Below are 16,730 nucleotides of genomic sequence, written 5' to 3' on the forward strand. Positions count from 1 at the left end.
ACGTTTCTAACTCTCACTAATCTCGTATAAGAGAGGACAGGTCATCAGTAGGCAGCAGTACTTCGCTAGAATTTAATCCCCTGTTTCGTTTTCATTGGATCTATTGTTATGGTTGCCCTCTATTTATGGCAACTGATACTGATTTCCCCATTTACACTAGTGATGTTGTTCCTTTTGCATACAACTCTGAGTAAAGTAGTGAGTAGATGAAAATGGTCTTAATTTGCAGGCTTCTCTTTTATAGTGATACATGTGTAAAATTTCATGGTTTGCAAAATGCTTTTACATACAGTTAGTTTAGTTTGGTAAACATTTTTTGAATTAAACACATGCCTTTCACTATCTATACAGACCGCAGTTAAAGTATGCCTTGTATATGATTCACACTCTAATTCTTGTTTTATGAGTTTTGTAGGAGCTTTGGTACTGACACAAACATTTTTGAGAGTTAAAAATCATGTCTGGATTAAGAGGTAGGTACTCTCTGCACAGCTACCATCTCTCCATAGTTATATTCTTGAGCTCCATACAAGCAGATGCAAAATTCCTGTATATTCAATACTTCAAATAATTTTAAATGGCACTTGCTTCTAATAAGACAATAAAACCAAGTGGCCAAGGGAGGGGGACTGACAGCACAGGGGAGGTGCAGACAGCAAAGTCACGATGGAGACAGTAAGGTCTGAAGGTGGTGAGGCCCACCCTACATGGTCTGGTGCCCCCAGCCATACCTTCACGTCCTCCACCTTCATGCGCGTGCCCTCCTTGCCCACAAAGATGTCATCAATGTCCACCAGGATGTAGCGGTCCAGAGGCAGCGAGAGGCGCTTGCCTGTGAGGAAGGCCACGGCGTCGACGAAGACGAGCTTGTGCAGCCAGAAGTTGAGGTTGTTGCCGAACAGCACGCGCTGGATTCCGTCGTGGAGGCCCAGATCCTGGACCACAGTGGCATGCAGCGCGGCGTGAAGGCCGGCATCCGCGCCCAGGTGCGGGATGGACTCGGACGACCGCGTCTTGGCCAGGAGCACAGGCTCGTAGGTGGAGTGGTTCGACTGGAATACGGTCCAGTCCTCGCCAGGCAGCACGCCCTTCTCCACCTCGCTGGGCCGTGTCACGTACAGCAGCGGGGACTTGGGGTTGATGCTGCAGTCCTTCAGGCCCAGGTTGGAGTGCAGGAACAGGGGGAAACCTTTGAGCTGCGCGCTCAGCAGGCTGTTCTCGTTGGCCTGCAGCCGGGGGGGGCGGAGTGGGGGGAGAGAGCCGTCAGAACCACAGGCCCAAGGGACCACGGAGTATCAGTTGTGGACTCATAACAGTCATGTCAACAGTACTCAGTAACATTCACAGAGGGCTCGTCACATTCCCGATCCTGTGCTGACCTAGCGGCGCAAACCCCGCTCTGCCTGTCATCGTAATATACCAGCTAACACACATGCCGTGCTCACCAAAGCCAGGAACCAAGCTCGTGCACTCTACATGAAGGGGTGCCGTAAGCCTCACAGTGACCCCACGACGGAGGCATCACCGCCATTCCCATTATACAGACAAGGAGACTAGGCCCAGAAAGGCTAAGTAACTTGTCCAAAATCACACCCAGGAAAGTCTAGCAGTGGAGAGCACGGATTCTGCCACCAGACTGCGTGGCCTTGGGCAAGTCAGGTAACCTCCCCACGCCTCGGTTTCCTCTGCTGTAAAACATGGCCAAGAATGGTAAATCCCTCAAGGGGTGATGGAGGAGGTTGAGCGCTGACTCCCGCAAAGTGCTTAGAACAGGGCCAGCGGCATTGCCCATTGCTCATTCAGTCCTCACATCAGCCTCAGGAGGAGGGTTCCTCTGTCATCCCCACTTCACAGACGAGGACACCCAGGCTCTGAGGGTGGTGCTGCCCTGAGTTGCACTGTGGTCAGGACGAGCCACACCTCACAGCCAGATGGCTGACCCCTGAGCCCACACACCTGACCACCAGGCTCCCCTGCCTGGGGTTTCCAAGCTGGCTTTTGTCACAGTCCTTTCTTCAGGAGAAATCCTGGGCAGATGCCAACAGAGAAGAGATCAAAGAGGAGGTATCTTCTGGGAGTGCAGGAGCAGACACTCTGCCCACAGTGCTCCCAACCCCCATGTGCCCCCAGCACACCCAAGGCCACGCCCCAGAGGAGCCCAGCTCCCTGTGCCTCCCTCTCCTCCCAGGACCCGCTGCTGCCAGTTCCCTGGGAACCTGCAGGCAGTACCCATAGCACCCCCTTTTCCTCTTCCCTAGACTCAGCCCCTGCTCCTTATCCCTCACCCTCCCAGCCACCTGCCTCTGGATACAGTACAATTTGTCCTTGTCCCTGTGCCAACTCCTTTTGGTCTTCTTGGCCTGACAAACTGCTCACCCTTCAAAACCCCATGCATCAGGACTTCCCTGGTGGCACAGTGGTTAAGAATCCACCTGCCAATGCAGGGGACACAGGTTTGAGCCCTGGTCTGGGAAGATCCCACATGCCGTGGAGCAACTAAGCCCGTGCACCACAACTACCGAGCCTGCGCTCTAGAGCCCGCATGCCACAACTACTGAAGCTCGAGCACCTAGAGCCTATGCTCTGCAACGAGAAGCCATGGCAATGAGAAGCCCGCGCATCGCAATGCAGATTAGCCCCCGCCCGCCGCAACTAGAGAAAGCCCACATGCAGCAACGAAGACCCAACGCAGCAAGGGAGGGAGGGAGGGAGGGAGGAAGAAAAAAAAACATGCATCTACCCTCTTCTCTTCATTGGCCTCCCTGGGACATTAAAGCCTCAGCTGTAGCACTTCTCACCTTGGCTGCTGCACTATCTGTTCAGAGTCTCCCTCACCAGTCTGCACCTTCTCAAGGGCAAGTACTATGTCACTTCCACCTTGGATCCCTGGTGCCAGCACAGGCTTGACACCCAGTGGGAGCAAATGCATATTGGATGAGTAACTGGATTTTTAAAAAGAAAGAAGAACAGACAGATCCCAAATACCTGGCACATGACAGTTTTTCATTACGGGTTTCATTTGTTTATCCCACAATTATTCACTAAGCCAGGCACTGTGTTAAGTAACAGGGATACAGTGAGAAAAACAGACATGGCTCCTGCCCTTGTGAACTGTAAAGGTGAGCAGAGAAGAGAGAGAGTAATCAAAATAGCAGAAATATACGTAAACGTCAATGTGACACATGCTACACAGAGGAGGTTCATAGTCCTAGAAGAGCAGATAACTGGGCATCGTCAGCTGGCTCAAGAGAGGCTTCCTGGAGAAAGGGACTGAGTAAGCATCAAGTAGGGGAGAGGCGGGAGCCAAGTTCAAAGAACAGCAAGTGCAAAGGCCCTGAGGTTGGAGAGAGCTCAGCACAGTCAAGGAATATCAAGAGGCCAGCAGAGTGATCAAGAGGGAGGAGAGGAGATGAGGCAGAAAGGTCAGCTGGGACCAGACCTGCGGGACCCTAGAGGCTTGAAGTGGCAGTGGGAAGCCATCAAAGACTCCATCAAAGGGTTCTGAACAGAGGGATGACAGGTTCCAATTTGCATGTTAAAAAGATCCATCTGGCCACTGTGTGAAGAATGAGTGGGGTGGGATGAATCAAGAGTGGACAAAGGGCAGCAAATGAGGTTGGAGAGGCAGGCAGAGTGGTACACAGGGCCACCCTGTAGAGCTCACCACATGAGCGCTGAACAAGGACACTCAGCCGAGGGCTGAGCCCTGGGCCTCAAGTAGAGCGATATCTGCCCAGGGTGCCTTTCAGTAATAACTTTCACGCAGAAGTGCTTTTTTCTAATTCCCACGAAGGCTCTGCAGGGCCCTTGCCTTCGTAAACCGAGATAAGGGGCCTGCGTTTGACTCTCCACACACCAGGAGTACCTGCCAACTCCCACCCTGTCCTGAGCCAGCCTCTGGTGTTGACAGCCCCAAACTGAGAGGCCCCTCCCCCAGCCCCCGGCTCCCCAAGACCACTAAGCCATCACTGGGGACAAAGGCGGTGGGGGCCGGCGACATTTCAGGCCCCGTCCATCACCTGCTGTGGCCTGGGAGGCCACACTGGATCACAGGCACTGAGGGATCCCATTTCAAAGCCCCGATTCTGAGCTGACTGCCAGGCGCTGGCAGCTCAGCCAGCTGCCCAGCTGGGAGGCATCAAGGAAGGGAGAAAGCCAAGTTGCCGACTGTCCACCCCAGTCTGCAGTGAAAGCAACCATCTGGGGAAGGGAATGGAGAGTAAGCCTAAGCATCGCAGAGACTGACCCCCACTGCAGGCCTCGGCCCGTGGGAGGGGAATCCCTCCTGTTCTTCAGCGCTGGGGACCCACGCAGGAGACACCAAATCTTCCAGTGGGGTCATCAGGCAGAGGAAGGAAGAGCCCTGATCAGGGAATGGGAGACCTAGTACAGACTTAGGTAGTAACTGGCTGCATGACCTTGGGAACCTTGGGGTCCCCAAGGTGCTACCTCTCAGGGCCTCACGTCCCACACCCGTAGGTCAGTTTGCTCCGACGCGCTCACCCGTGGTTGGCTTAGAGGGGCTGAGCGTGGTGGTCGAATCTTGGCTCTGACTTATTAGCTGTGTCGGTCTAGAGAGCCACATAACTTCTTGAGCCTTGATTCCTCACCTGAAAATAAAGTGCCCACTTCACAGGGTAGCTGTGAGAATTACATACGATAAGGCCTGCAAAGCAATGAGCTCAGGGTCTGGCATGTAGCAAGTGTGCAATCAAGCATCAGTGGCCCTTGTCACGGCTCTACCAGGATGTGCTCAACCCCGGGGCACCTGGAGCTGCAAGGCTGAGCCAGGAAATGGGGCTACTGATGAAGACCCGCTCCCACCCTCAGGGTCCTCAGGGGCACATGTTGGCCAAGCCACAAGACAGATAAAGAGCTACCACCAGCTGTGTGTGCTGAGGTGAGATGACAAGGCATGCCAGCTTCCATTTACTGGGTGGCTCTGGGTACCAGGCACTGTGCTAGTGCTTCCCATCCACTGTCCTATCTTCAACATGGCACAGTGAGGTGGTGCTGTGATTGACCCCCACTTCACAGATGGGTTGAATATACTGCCCAAGGTCACTCTGCCTCTAAGTGACAGAACGAGTTGAACCAGAGTCTGGACTTTTCAGCCCCTGCTCTCCCACTGACCTGGGAATCCAGTGCCAGCGGGCATTGGAAAGTGAGTGTCTCCAGATCCCTGGAGTCCCAAGCCCGATGCACTGCATTGAAGCAGGCCTTGCAGAAGAGCAGAAGGATGCAGCTTGACCACCAGATGGCTCCCGTTAGAGCAGAAAGTCACAGGTCCCTGATCAAAACCAAGGAGGGGTCTTGTCTTACACAGCAGGGTAGGAAGAGCATGGAGACCTGGAATTGCCACTGACCCCACAGGGAGACTCTGAGCACCTCCCTGCCCCTCCTTGGGCCTCGTGTTCACCTTCCGTAGAGCAAGGAACTGGGGCCTGATAGGATCCAAGCTATGTTGTACCGACTGGGCCCAATGACCACAGCCCACTGCTTGGTCCCCACAGACTGTGGGAGCTCTGTGCACAGTTGTGGCCTCTGATGCAGATTCTACTAAATAGCATAAATGGTATTTGAAGTTCCTGGACTCATCCCACAGTGTAGGGATAAAGCCTCTGGAGCCAGACCACCTGGGTTCAAATCCTAGGTCTGTGCTTATTAGAGGTGTGAGTGTGGGCACATTGCTTCACCCCTCTTTGCCTCAGTTTCCTTCTCTCTTAAATCAGATGACATCCACCTGGCTTGGAGGATGGTTTATGAGGGTCAAATGTGTTCATTCACATAAAGCACGTAGGACGTGCGTGGCGCTGGGTGAGCACTCGGCAAGTGTCAGCCATTGTGATGTTTTTCAGGCTTGGGGCTCTGAATCAAGCCTAATGAAGTTCATGGCAGGAAAGGGAACAGAGTCCAGGAGCAAAGGGAGACAGACAATGAAGCTGTCTGACGCTATGCCACTGCCCAGCCATAAACCGGGCCAGCGTTTCCCAGACAGTGAGCCATGAAATAAAGGGTTTTGTCATTAAGCCAGCTGGGGAACAAATCTCACCAGGTTGCTCTACTGCAGGACTTCTAAGGGCCTTCAATTTCTTGGCCCACAAAACCTGTTTTAGTGGCAGAGCAACCCGATCCATTAGTGCATGAAAGAACACAGCCGTGAGAAACCCTCAGCTAGACCAGGCTCCTCCCAGCACGGAGCACGGGTCCAGGGCAAGGCTGTGCCGCCAACGCCTGGGGACGAACGAGCAGCCATCGGTGGACACGGCCCACTTCTGACCCATCTCCTGCTCCTCTCCCCAGTCACGCCAAGCAAGAGCCGGCCTTGGGACCCATGTGTTTACCGCTCCCTCTGCCTGGAAGGCCCTTTGCACAGAGAGCCACGGGCTCCTCTCACTCCCTTCTGGTCACTTTATCAAAGATGACATCACTGGTAACGCATTCTATCAAAACCAGCACCAACTGCCCATATCCATCACCCACGTGCCCTTCCCCGCTTTCTTTTTTTTTTCTGTACTTATCACCACCTGTCACATGGTATGTTTATTTGTTCACTGTCTAGTCACCCACCCCACCCACTGCACTGCAATGTCCACAGCACCACAGCTGTGACTTTGCATACTTCAATAACCTCTGTGTCCCCAGTGCCTAGCGAAGGACCTGGAACATGTTAAGCACTCAGTAAGTATTTGCTGAATGATGGAACAAACACCCCCGAGCACCCAACTACAGTCCCAACCACCCAACTTGCGCGTCAGAGTTCTCTGACCAGAGCCTCTGGATCCCCCATCCAGCTGTTCACAACCTCCTCCCCAAGGACAGCTTCTCCATGACACTTTCAGCAAGGACTGTGGTCCTAGCAGTTGCTCTGGGTACCCCGCGGAGCCCAGAGCAGCTCACCTGTCTGCTGGGATTTCTTTCTCCTCTTTCTTCCAATGCAAAATGGCTCTGGTTCAAGAGGTACATAAACTCCACACCCCCTCCACAGCCAAGAGGAAAGAGCACAGGACACAGAGCCCCCAGCTGTCTAAGACTGGGTTCAGACCCTGGCTCTCCCACTTACTGGCTACATGACCTCCTGTGACCTAACTTAATCCTCCTGAGCCTTGGTTTGCCCATCTGCAAAACAGGGACATGCCTCATCCATTGGGAGGACTGCCATGAAAGGTTCTGAGGGACCCAGCAGAGCATATGCTCTCCTCCCTTGCACCCATCCCTGGGGCCTCCCTTAGGCACAAGCCTGCTGTGTGCCGGGTCCCATGCGTGGAAGGCAATGCCCCTGTCGTGTGCTCTCAATGAAAGCTAATACTTAAAAAGTACCTACTAGACACCAGGCGCTCCAAGTGCCTTACCTACACTCACCCACTTACCTTTCGTGACAACCTAGGAGGAGGCGTTACCGTTAGACCCATTTTACAGGTGAGGAGAGTCAGACACCCAGTTAGCAAGTGTGGGGATAAGAATCCAACTCAGCTGGAGCTCTCCACAGCTCGGGGACCCGCTCCCCACATACCTTGAAGAAGCCGATGATGCCCACGCCGTAGGCCACGCAATACTTGTCCAGCAGCTCCCGGTTCCAGGCATCCAGGTTGACGTACTTGAGGATGTTCTCATAGATGATGAGGGCGAAGCGGCCGCGGCCCTTGTCGGTGAGTGTGGGCATGTCACCCTTGCCCGGTGCAATCTCTGTGCGGTATTTGAAGCGGCTGGACTCCAGGATGGCCACCACCTCCTGGCCCAGCTGGGAGTAGAGGCTCTCCACGAACACCAGCACCAACGGGTCCGTGCGGGAAGGGGCGGCCACCTGTATGGGCTTGAGCGGCAGCAGGCGGCTGGGGGCCACGGGCGGCGGGTCCCCACAGTCAGGCTCGGGGGCGTCCACTGAGGGCTCCAGGCCCCGCTTCCAGCCATATAGGTAGTAGGCCGAGACAAAAACGCTGAACAGGCAGAAGGCGAACAGCAGGAAAAGTACAGCCTGCGGGGACATGTGCCGACACAGCCTGCGGAGGCGCGCCAGGGCAGGCATCGTGGCCCCCGAGACCTCGGCCACCGGGGGCCCGGCCACCCTGGCTGCCCCAAGGCCCCACGCAGGAGAAGACTCCCAAGTTGTCCACCAACCAACAAGTTCACAGAGACTCAGCGAGCAAGGCCCCAAGTGGGCAGTGGCAGTGGCAGTGGCAGTGGAGGATCCGGGCCCCGGCCCTTCCTCCCAGCCAGAGGTGCAGTCCGCGGCTGGTTGCGCTCCTTCCTTCCTCCACGCCCCTTTATGTCACCATGGCAAACCCCCACGTGGTCCTGTGCACAGCAGAAGTGTCCCAGGGCATTAGGGCCTCCTGGGGGGGCTGGACAGTGGGCTGAAGGATGCTGGGCATGCCTGGGGGTGCCGCATGCTGCTCGCTCGGTGGGGCCCCCGGGGCTAAGGCTGTGGAGAGAGGAGGAGAGTCAGAAGGCGGAAAGTCAGAGTGTGGGCTCCGGGGGTCCGCTGACTGTGGACCCACAGGTCCTGACCTCGCGGTGGGCCCAGATTCAACGACCGCTACCCAACCTGAGTTCATGATTTGGGGCAAGCTTATCAATTTCTCTGAGCCTCAGCCTCCCCATTTGTTGACAACAGTACCTGCCTCACAAGAGGCTGGGAGATTACATCCACTAATGTGTATAAATCACACTGGGCAGTACCTAGCAAATGATGTCTACAATGATAGATGCTATTTATCATAATGATCAGTCCAAGACTAAACCAAGAAAACTCCAGAAGCAGGAAGGACAAAGTAAGACAATAAACATTTGCAAGGCCTAGGAGCTAGAGGTGGAATTCTAAATCACGACCCAACACCACGTTCTCACCATCTTCCCCTCACTTACCCACGTGCTTCCCCACCCATTTCTCTGAATGCACCCAGCAGCCCCATCTGACAGACGAAAAGACTAAGGCTCAGGCTAGGATTCAAACTCAGGGCTGTGAGGCATCAGCAGCTTGGCTGTGCTAGGAGCCCCTCTCAAACACCAGTGGTCTCATCTGGAAAGCACCACCCCTGCAGCATCGGGTTGGGGCCAAGGGATAAGTGAGTAAACCTGTCAGAGGAGCCCAGCATAAGCAACACTCAAGAAATCGCAGCTGTCAGTATCTGCCCCTTAATGCAACAGGCATCTCTCATCCTCAGGGTACCTGCCCACAGTGGCACAGGACAGCAGGCGACTGAACCCCCCAACGTGAGGATCCCAAGTGGCCCAACATCCTCACCCAAACAGCGCCCCTGCCATACCACGGCCCTCCAGTCTCCCTTTAACGTGAGTGGAGGCAGCTGCTGAAAGCTGGCAGAAGAGCTCCCCTGGAGATGGGAGATGGGGACAAGGACAGAAGGTGTGAGGGACTGGGCTGCTGCCAGGGAGGGAACGTGAGCCTCAGACCCAGAGTCGGGGTCGGGGGGAAGATCTTCAAAATCCCTCCCGGCCCAAGACTATATGGTGTGCTTAGCGTGGATACAGTATACCAGAGACCCTACAATTGTACTCCTAGGAACTTATCCTAGAGGGAGTAATTGCAGAAGTGTGTCAAGATTTCCCCACAAGAATACGAATCCCAGTACTGTTTATAACAGCAAAGGATGTTGTTTATAATAGCAAATGACCAACCATAGGGGATTGTCTTTAGCAATTATAATGCAAGCATGTGATGGAATCCCAGGCAACCATTTATAATATGTTGAAGGAGGACATTTACTGACATAGAAATATAATTACCAGGACTTCCCTGGTGGCGCAGTGGTTAAGAATCCGCCTGCCAATGCAGGGGACATGGGTTTGAGCCCTGGTCCAGGAAGATCCCACATGCCGCGCGGAGCAACTAAGCCCGTGCGCCACAGCTACTGAGCCCATGCGCCACAACTACTGAAGCCTGCACGCCTAGAGCCCACGCTCCACAACAAGAGAAGCCACTGCAACGAGAAGCCTACGCACCGCAAAGAAGAGTAGCCCCCGCTCACCGCAACCAGAGAAAGCCTGCACAGAGCAACGAAGACCCAATGCAGCCAAAAATTTTAAAAAAAAAAAAGAAAGAAATATAATTACCATATATATTGCTAAAGTGGAAAACATTTATAAGACCGTATGCATGGTCATATTTTTGTGAAAAATTTTATGCATAAGCCAGAAACTGGTACTAATCCAAAAAACAAAACAAAAATGGTAACAATTATCTCTGGTTTTTATTTGCCTTTGTTTCCTAAATTTTCTACAATAATCATTTATTATTTTTGTGAATATAAGAAAACAAATGTTTTTAAAAGATGTGCTCAGAAGCAAGAGGCAGGGGTGTGAAATGAGGACATGTCTTGGACATCGGGTCTGCTCCCAGTTCTGCCATAATGTGCTGTGTGACCCCAGGCACACCCTGCCCCTTTCTGGGCTTCTTGCCTGTTAGAGAGGGGCCTGGGCCAGATGGTGTCTGGGGGCTCTTCCACCTCTGATATTCTACAATTCAGTCTCTACTATGTGCCAGCATCACAGGGAAGCTGGGGCAGCCAAGAAAACAAGCACCTACAATGCAGGGAGTGTGACAGGGGAAGGGAGGGTATTTGAGAGAACTGAGGGGCACTTAATCCCCCTGCAGGAGGAAGGGGGTGGACCACGGAAGGCTTCTTGGAGGAAGTGGTAGCTGAACTGGCCAGAAGACCAAGTAAGGGTTGACCAGGGGTAGGAACAGTGAGGGACACATACACAGCTTGGAGTTAAGGCAGCAGGCGGAGCTTTCCAGGGAGTCCCTGCAATTGCAGCTGAGAGCAGGGCCAGAAGGGTCAGGCTTCCTGGGTGGAGCCACAAAAGCTGAGGTGACTGGCCCTGCAATTATTCCCAAAGGGCACCCATGTCCCACTTCCCATTGATAAGGGCAGCCCTCTGCCCTGCAGTCACAGCGAGCCCCACCCCTTGGCCCGGGGCCAGGGCAGGAGCACAGTGTGTGGGAAGGCAGAGCTGCCTCGAAGGTGCCCTGCCTGCTGCCTGGGGGGACCTGCCAACTCGGGCCACCTAACCCCACATCCCCTGCAGGCCTGGGCACTGCGGTCTCTGGCCTTCGGTCTATTGCATTAACAGCCTTTCAACATGTGTGCTAATGACGACACAACCAGCAGTCTCAGGCATCTCGGGGTCACAGATCCCTGTGTGAATCTGACAACATTTCTCCATAAAAAACATGCACATATGGTAGAAAATGTTTTAACAATTTCAGAGTCCCCGTGTCCCCAACCCCATCCATGGACCTAAAGCCCTAGTTAGTAGAGCCTAAGGATTACATGGGGCAGACTAGAGCCAGGCAGCTTCGTTCAAACCCAAGCCCTACCACCCAGTAATTTTGTAATCTTGGGCAAGTTATTTAACTTCTCAGTGCCCCCAGCTTCCTAATCTGTAAAATGCGAAAACCTGACATACTTCTCAAAGTTGTGAAAATTAAATGAGTGGATACATAGGAGGTGCCATGCCTGGCACACAGTGCTGAGCAAGGGTCAGCCCCTGTTTTCATGCACTCCTGTTGCCTATTTAACATACTCACAATGTGGGTAACACCTGAGCGCACAAAGTACCATCAAGTTCCGTGCTCTCTCTCTCTCTCAAGTCTCTAACAGCCCTTGAAATCCCAAATCCCCATTTTGAGAAGCCGTGTCTTGCCCGAGAGCTGGATGGATGAGCAGAGGCCAGATAGAGGCCAGCAGGCTAGGGAGAAGGCCATGCAAAGCCCAGGCCCGAGAGAGGGCAAAGGGAGAAAGAGAGTGGGCCAACTAGCCCCCGTCCCCAGAGAAGGCCGAATACCCTGGCAAAGTGCTGACCACCAGTGAGCTGGCAACGGGGGCCTCCAGCACTGGCCCCACTGCAACCCCTCAAAGGCCTGGCACCAGCCATTCAAGGCCCTCCATGCCCGCCTGAATTCCTGCACCCCTGTGGCTCAAGGGATGGTAAACTGGGGGTTTCTAACCCCTCTGCAGCCACCCAGGCCTCAAGGACAGCTGGGGGGCTGAGGCCTCAACACCTCCCTCCCGCCCTGGGCCTGCCTGGGCCTTGCCGACATCACCAGCCGTTTTCCTAAACTCCAGCCTCGCCCAACCAGTCACCAATCTTGGTCATGCATCTAAGCCTTTGCTAATGAAGTTCCCATTGCTTGGAATGCCTCCTCCTACCCCTTGGGACACTTACTCATCCTTCAAGACCCCAGTTCCAATGTCATCACCTCTCTGAAGTCATCTCCACCCACCACCCCGTTTCCCGTCCCCATGTCCCATTCCTTAGGCTCCCACCCCATCCCTAAACTATAGCATGGAAGTTGAAAACCAGGACCCTCAAGCTAAAACAGGATGCAGCATTCTTTTTTTTTTTTTTTTTTTTGCGGTACGCAGGCCTCTCACTGTTGTGGCCTCTCCCGTTGCGGAGCACAGGCTCCAGATGCGCAGGGTCAGCGGCCATGGCTCATAAGCCCAGCCGCTCTGCGGCATGTGGGATCTTCCCAGACCGGGGCATGAACCCGTGTCCCCTGCATCGGCAGGTGGACTCTCAATCACTGTGCCACCAGGGAAGCCCGGATGCAGCATTCTTGTTCCTTGACAGCATTTTTCTTTGAGATTAGCTATCAACATCTTAAAATCAGGAGATGTCAGATAAAAGTCAGAACTTCCGACTTCTTTAAAAAGAGTACATTTTAGGGACTTCCCTGGCAGTCCAGTGGTTAAGACTCCGAGCTTCCACTGCAGGGGCACAGGTTCGATCCCTGGTCGGGGAACAAAGCTCCCGCATGCAGCACAGCACGGCCAAAAAAAAAAAAAACATAAAATAAAAGAATGAAATATAAAAAGAGCACATTTTGGTGACACATGCCCACTGGCCACCATCAGCTGACGCTATAAAGCGCCGGCCTCAGATAGGTTAACACCGTCCCATAACCAACCTCCCTCTCTCATTTGGCTTCCTGCCCAGCCCCTGAGCACACCTGAGTGTGTGGTCCATGCAGAGCAGACTTGGGGCGTTTCTACACACGGCTCTGTGCCCTTGAACCTGCAGATCACGGGGCAGGACCAGGATATACTGACCTGTGCATGGGCAGGCCCTGCCTGGTACCTGGCACACAGAGGCCTTCCCCACATGCCTGGGTGCCCCAAAGGGCAGGGACAAGTCTGACTCATTGTGGAAGCTCCCATCACTTTTCCCAGCAATGGTCCTTACTGAATACTCAGGATATAAATGATGAGCAGCTGTTATTATTCCCAGTTTACAGATAAGGAGACTGAGGCCCAAGGTGAAGTGACTTTCAGTCCTCCATGAAGCCCAGGTGTTTCTATAATAAAAATAATAGCAATAATACCATTATAATTATCATCATTGTTATTTTTAACTGCATTTACCCTGAGCCAGGCACTGTGCTAAGCACTTTTACATACTTTATCTCAATTAATCCTTTCAACTAGTACTGTCATTATTCACATTTACAGTTGCAGAAAATAAGGCTCAGAGATGTTAAGTCACTTGCCCAAAACCATACAGCTAGTCAGTGACAGAGCTGAAATTTGAACCCAGACCCCATGAAATGGTGATGGATCCAGAGCCCATAGGGGAATCTTGGCAGGGACAGGGGAGAGCATGAGGGGGCCTCAGCTACCGAGGCCTCCAGCCCTCAGCCAGGCTTCCACTGTGCTCTCCCAGCCCTAGGCCTAGCTTTCCCTGCCAAGGTGCTGGGGATAATGAATGAGATGCTCTGGTTGTCATGGAGATGCCATGGCAACACTGCACTTTCGGGAAATACCACGGTAACTGTGGCCACTGCTCTGGAGTTGAAAGTCACTCACAACCCCACCCCTCACTCCAAAATACTCTGGTGCCCCCACAATCCTCTCTAGGACCCTAAGGAAAAGGAGGCAGAGGTACAAGGGACTTTTCGGAGACCAAGCTGTCTAGAGAGCAGGACTGGGGAGGAGGTCCAGCTCTGCCATGGATAGACAGGTGGGCTCCAGGAATGAGACCAAGAGCTCCCTGTGCCTTTTATGGTAAAATGCACTTAACAACCCAACTCCCATGTACTTGCTGCCTACCACGTGCAGCAGGCCTCCTGTGAAGGGCCAAATGCCTCATGCTGTTTCACCCCAACCATCTGAGGGGCAGTGATGCAGTGGCTGCTAGCATCTCTGTTAAAGGCTCAGACTGGAGCCAGCTTGCATGGTCTTGAATCTCGCCTCCGTTATTTACCAGCCTGTGACCTTTGCGCAAATCTCTTGACCTCTCTGAGTCTCCATTTCCCCAAGTATAAAATAGGGTTTATACTACTTATCTATCTTGCAGGGCTGTTGCCAAGACTAAGAGAGATGATATGTGTAAAACTGCTCAGTGTCTGGCACATAGTGATACAGGCTAACAAAATGATTATCCATTTAATGGAGTTGGAAACTGAGGCTCAGGAAGGAACTGACCCAAGGCCACATATCAAATTGATAGTGGATCCAGAAAGAGGAAGAGATGTCAGGCTTGGGAGCACACTGCAAGTCGGGAACAAGCAAAGGATCCATTCCTTATTCCCTCATTCTGTACCTGAGCACCGCCAGGTACCAAGCCTGGCACTGGGCACCGAAGATGCAGGCCTTCGGGCTCCAAGGTTTTATCTGGTGTGATGCTGCTGCCGGGTGAATGGAGCAGGTCCCCAGAGCCCCGCATGCTCACCCAGCCCATGCTCACCCTGCCTGGGTCACTCCTGACCATGCCCCCTACTCCCTCCCCTCTCACAGGCACACGAATGGACAGGCAAACTCACATGGTGCCGAGATGTTCAAATGGTGTCATCACGGGCATCTGGGTCACAGGCACGAGTATGGGGCGGGGAGATGAGAGGAGTGCAGGGAGAGCCCCACAAGCAGGCTCAAAATTATGTGAATGGGCACCAGGCCTAGGGGAGGAGGAGTGGCTGCCGGGCTGGGCACTGGTAGCCCCACATGCAGTCCCAGGGCCACTCCCCAGAGCTGACTTGGCCCCTCCCATCCTGTCACACCCCCAGCACAGTCACGCCACCACCCATTACCCAGCCATACCCCACAGCCACGCTGCTCCACCAGCTACCCCGCCCTAGCCTGCCCCACCCACCACGTACAGCAAAGAAAATCCTCCACATTTGCTTCCCAGCTGTGCAGGAGTTTCTCCAGCGCAATTACACCCTTGGGAGGCCGAGACCAGAAGCAAATCCCTTCCTCTGCTGTAATCTGCTGCACACCCCATCCCCCATAGCCCCGCAGTACCGCCCAGCTGGGGGCTAAGATGCCGCCCATCAGTCACCCCAGAGTCCATGGTTGCCACCAAGGGACTGTCAGAAGTCTGGCTCAAGGGTCTCAGGGTTACAGAGTATACAGTTCATCTTGTGGTGAGCACATGGGGACACTGAGGCCCAGAGAGAGAAAAGGACCCCCTCAGGGGGCGTTGCCAGGCCTGCCCCACCCCCACCTGCCTTGGCCCATTTTCTTACCCACTAAAACCCTGCACGTCCTCCTCCAAGGCCAGCCTCAGCCGAGAGCTGGACTCTGCCAGCTGTGGATTTCAGAAGTCCTAGATGACCTCTCCTGCTCCGTACCCCACCATGCAGTGCCGGATTTATGCTGCCAGATGTCGGCTGCAATTATAACTAGAACACTGGTCCCCGACTTCACCTAAAGCTTTCCAAGGCAGAAGTGGTCTCCCACCCACAGCAGGCACTTAAGAGCGAAGTGCCCTTGCCAATGACCTTTCCCTTTTTGAATGTGCTATGAGGAATCGCCAAGCTAAATGCATTAAAACATGAACTTCCATTTATTAGACATGATATGCCTGCACTACATGCTACTATTAATCCTTACGATAGCACCATGACCTACGTTCCCTTCATTTTACAGATGAGGAAACCAAGGCCCAGAGGGGGCCCGTGACTTGCCCAGCCACAGAGCTAACAAGCGGGTAACTGGGAATCTCAGCACAGAGGCGCCAGCTCATCATCCTTCAGCAACACACGCCCTCCATGTTCACCTAGGACAGCTGACATAAGCCAGCGCCCACACACCCCATGCTCCACTCCCTTTGAAGACCACTTTCTGTTTTTATTTTCATGCATTTTACGTGTGTTTTAACATCAAAAGCAGCCTCTAACGATCCTTCTTGGAAGCAGACCCACAAATCACACATCAATTGACAAGCAAACAAAGCATAAAGCGCTGGTTCACTCCCAAGTTCTCAACCTGGGATTTGTTCTGGGTTCCCTGGAGGGGGATGCCCAATAAAAACCTCAAGAACTTATACCCGCCACTTGTTGAGAATCTGTGTTTCTTCCAACAAGCCCTGAGTTGAGAGTTTATCTTTGCACCAGCTCTGAAAAAAAGAGTTTACTGAGCAAACAAACAAGACAGCTGGGGGCAAGGGCGTTTGCAGAGTCAGGAACAAGACAGGTCCGGACCAGCTGCCCTCTGGTCCCACTGAAGCTCTAGGGCAGACCAAGGTGGGCAGGACCCTCACAAGGCAAGCTCTTCGTTAGCCTACGGAACTCCCCAAAATAGGACTCTCTCCACCCAACCCCCAAATCCATCTACGCAGTCAAATCCATTCCTAGCTATTTTTCTTAAGCTCAGATCACAGGCACTTGAAAAAAACAGAAAGATATTTCTTTGCAAATATCATAACCTCCCTCGCTGACAGCAGCCAGCACTGACTGAGCTCCTGGTAACTTGCCAGCCCCACACCAGCTT

The 16,730-nt window shown here is 53.4% G+C and overlaps 1 protein-coding gene across 3 annotated transcripts in view; it reads right to left on the reverse strand.

The window, feature by feature from the left end:
• Positions 1–8,026, reverse strand: part of NDST1 (N-deacetylase and N-sulfotransferase 1) — a gene marked incomplete at both ends in the record, with an annotated part of 40,408 nt that extends 32,382 nt beyond the window's left edge. For all 3 annotated transcript variants that reach the window (XM_079702862.1, XM_079702860.1, XM_079702861.1), the window contains 2 exons: positions 732–1,226; positions 7,514–8,026. In XM_079702862.1, coding sequence (XP_079558988.1) covers positions 732–1,226; positions 7,514–8,026 — 1,008 coding nt within the window. The remainder of the gene's footprint in view (positions 1–731; positions 1,227–7,513) is intronic.
• Positions 8,027–16,730: the final 8,704 nt, after the last annotated feature.

This window comes from Hyperoodon ampullatus, assembly GCF_949752795.1.
Source record: "Hyperoodon ampullatus genome assembly, chromosome: 4".
Taxonomy (NCBI): Eukaryota; Metazoa; Chordata; class Mammalia; order Artiodactyla; family Ziphiidae; genus Hyperoodon; species Hyperoodon ampullatus.